Source organism: Nansenia antarctica (genome assembly GCF_963989245.1).
Source record: "Nansenia antarctica genome assembly, chromosome: 9".
Classification (NCBI taxonomy): Eukaryota; Metazoa; Chordata; class Actinopteri; order Argentiniformes; family Microstomatidae; genus Nansenia; species Nansenia antarctica.
The window spans coordinates 13,862,097-13,864,768 of record NC_137679.1 but is presented as its reverse complement, the minus strand read 5'-3'; the positions used below and the strand labels follow the sequence as shown (position 1 = coordinate 13,864,768).

At 47.5% G+C, this 2,672-nt stretch overlaps 1 protein-coding gene across 1 annotated transcript in view; it reads right to left on the bottom strand.

Annotated features, from left to right (window-relative positions):
- Nucleotides 1–1,089: 1,089 nt before the first annotated feature.
- Nucleotides 1,090–2,672, bottom strand: part of cbln1 (cerebellin 1 precursor) — a gene marked incomplete at both ends in the record, with an annotated part of 9,615 nt that continues 8,032 nt past the window's right edge. The window contains one exon of the mRNA XM_080539511.1: nt 1,090–1,287. Coding sequence (XP_080395637.1) covers nt 1,090–1,287 — 198 coding nt within the window. The remainder of the gene's footprint in view (nt 1,288–2,672) is intronic.

The window sequence follows — 2,672 nt, the reverse complement described above, 5'->3', positions numbered from 1 at the left end:
AAACGTAACCTGGCTACGCTGTGCTGGCAAAAACGTTACCATGGTTACAGTGGAGCAGTCGAACACTTCAGTCACGACTATTCAACAAAACGATAAACCCCTAAATCGATGAATCTGTAAATCTATAAGTGATTTTCAAGTTTCTTCGCAGCGAATTTCTTGATTGTATGACTAACAAAGGAGTTGAGTGTGCAGTATTTATTATTATTGATTACGTTTGGACGAAATGTGGATGAGAGCTTGCAATAGATATTGGTCAGCTAGCCAGCTGATAAAGAGAGTCACATTTCACACAAAACTAAACAGGTTCTCATCATACTTCTGTGTTTACAAAACAGTGCATATGGAACCTCTAAAGGAGGCCGGTTACTAGAAGATCTGATGGTTTTAACTGACTTTTAACAGCTGGTGAAGTACTGTAGGTTGTGATGTGGATTCATTTCCTGATGTGCTCGATCGACAGGCACGATCTGTCTGAGGAAAATCTTTAAAAATCAAGAATCGTTCCACAACGTCTAAGACAGTTCAGACAAAGCAACGTTGTGCTAGAATGACAATACCTGAAGACAGCGGGATGAGATGGGAGGGAAGGAGGAAGGGAGGGAGGGAGGGAGGGAGGGAGGGAGAGGTGGGGAGGGATCAGAAGAAGGTGAACGCTTCTGGTTCTTTTTTAGTTTTTTGTGTACTCTCTTTAAACGTTTAAACAATAGTAGTAGTAGTAGTAGTAGTAGTAGTAGTAGTAGTAGTAGTAGTAGTAGTAGTAGTAGTAGTAGTAGTAGTAGTAGTAGTAGGAGTAGTAGTAGTAGCAGTAGTAGTAGTAGTATTTCATTTCCGAGGATAAAAAAGTTTTGGCTGTCCAGACGGTCAAACAGGAGCAGGGTTACGCAGGAGTGTGTCCGAGAGAGCTAACCAGCTAACCAGCTAACCAACCAACCAACCAACCAACCAACCAACTAACCCTCCTCCCCTCCCCCTCCCCTCCCCTCCTCCCCTCTCTCTCTCATCTCAATCTCTCTCCACAGTCTCCCAGTCCCCTGAGGGGGGGGTGAGAGGAGGGTGAGAGGCGGGTGAAGTCGTCGTCGTCGTCCCCTACACGGGGAAGACCAGGAAGCCGGAGAAGGTGGAGTACTTCCAGCCGCCCATCAGGTTCCCGCGCTCCAGCTTCAGGTAGGCACGGTCGCCCTTCTCCATGGCGATCAGGACGCCGTTGCTAGCCGCCTCCCGCGTCACGTCCTGGTCGCCCGCGAAGGCCGAGATCACCGGCCAGCCGTTGTGCATGAGGCTCACCTGGAGGAGGGAGGGAGGGGGGAGGAGGGAGGGAGGGAGGTAGGGAGGGGAGAGGTTAGAGATGGATCCTACACACACACATAAGCATGTACACACACACACACACACACACACACACACACAACTGAGATCACCGGCCAGCCGTTGTGCTCGCTTGGAGGGGGGGGATTCTACACACACACACACACACACACACAGGCACGCCAGCACAAACACTCACGCAGTAGGGGTGTAACGCTAAACATATTCGTACAGGAAATGTTCGGTACGGGTCCTTCTGTGTGTACCGAACGAACGCAGCGTTCTTTTACCCACTGCACGTGCAGAACTGTTTTGTGTGTTGTAAGTAATCTCAGCCAGTACGCATGCGCAAGATGTTGGACACATTCCTTTGAGATTCTGGTCCACCATGATGACATGATTGCGTCACACAATTCAACCAGATTTATCAGGTGCACTTTCAAGCTGTGAATCTCCTGTTCTACCACATCCCAAAGGTGTTCTCTTAGATTCAGATCCGGTCACTGGGAAGGCCTCTGAAGAACACTGAACTCATTATCATGTTCAGGAAACCAGTTTGAGACGACTTTTGCCATTTGGTTACAATGGTGCATTATCATGCTGGAAGTAGCCATTAGAAGATGGGGATATGGTGGATATGAAGGGATGCTTGCACATGTGAATACTCAAATAGAAGGCAGGTCAAACCCGTTTTGACGACTTCTGGGAAATAACATTTAAACTGTAAGATCATGATATATTCATAAGATCATGATATATTCTGGTATTTGGTAACACTGACAGTTTTCAGCAGCAAGTTTAATGATAACCTGAATTAACAGGTAAATGGACACTATTTTGCATTATTTGGGATATTTTGAACAGTTTAAAAAGTCCGGACATGGCTATTGTGCCTGACAGCTGACTTTGAACTTTCAACTCTTCCCCACAGGGATAGTACTGCACCCAGAACGTTTGACCACGCTACAAATAGGCTGTGGCATTCAAGCGATGACTGATTGGTATTAACAGGCCCAAAGTGTGCCAAGAAAACACTCCCAACACCATCACACCACCTGAAAGAATGATACGGTGTACAGGTGTTCCTAATAAAGTGTCCAGTGAGTGTGTATATGGGTCTTATGGGGCTTCGCCATTTGGAACTGAACGATACAAAGTACCTGACAGGCTATACTCTTTAAATGGCACCCCAGACATGCCCCCCCCCCCCCACACACACACACACACACACACACACACACCCTACTCCCCCCCCAACAAAGACCAGTGTTCAATCACCCTCTACGGCTGCAATTACACCGTGGGGAGGGGGGGTGACGTGGTAATGGGCCCAGCATAGTGTTCACTGCTCCATTGATCTGCAT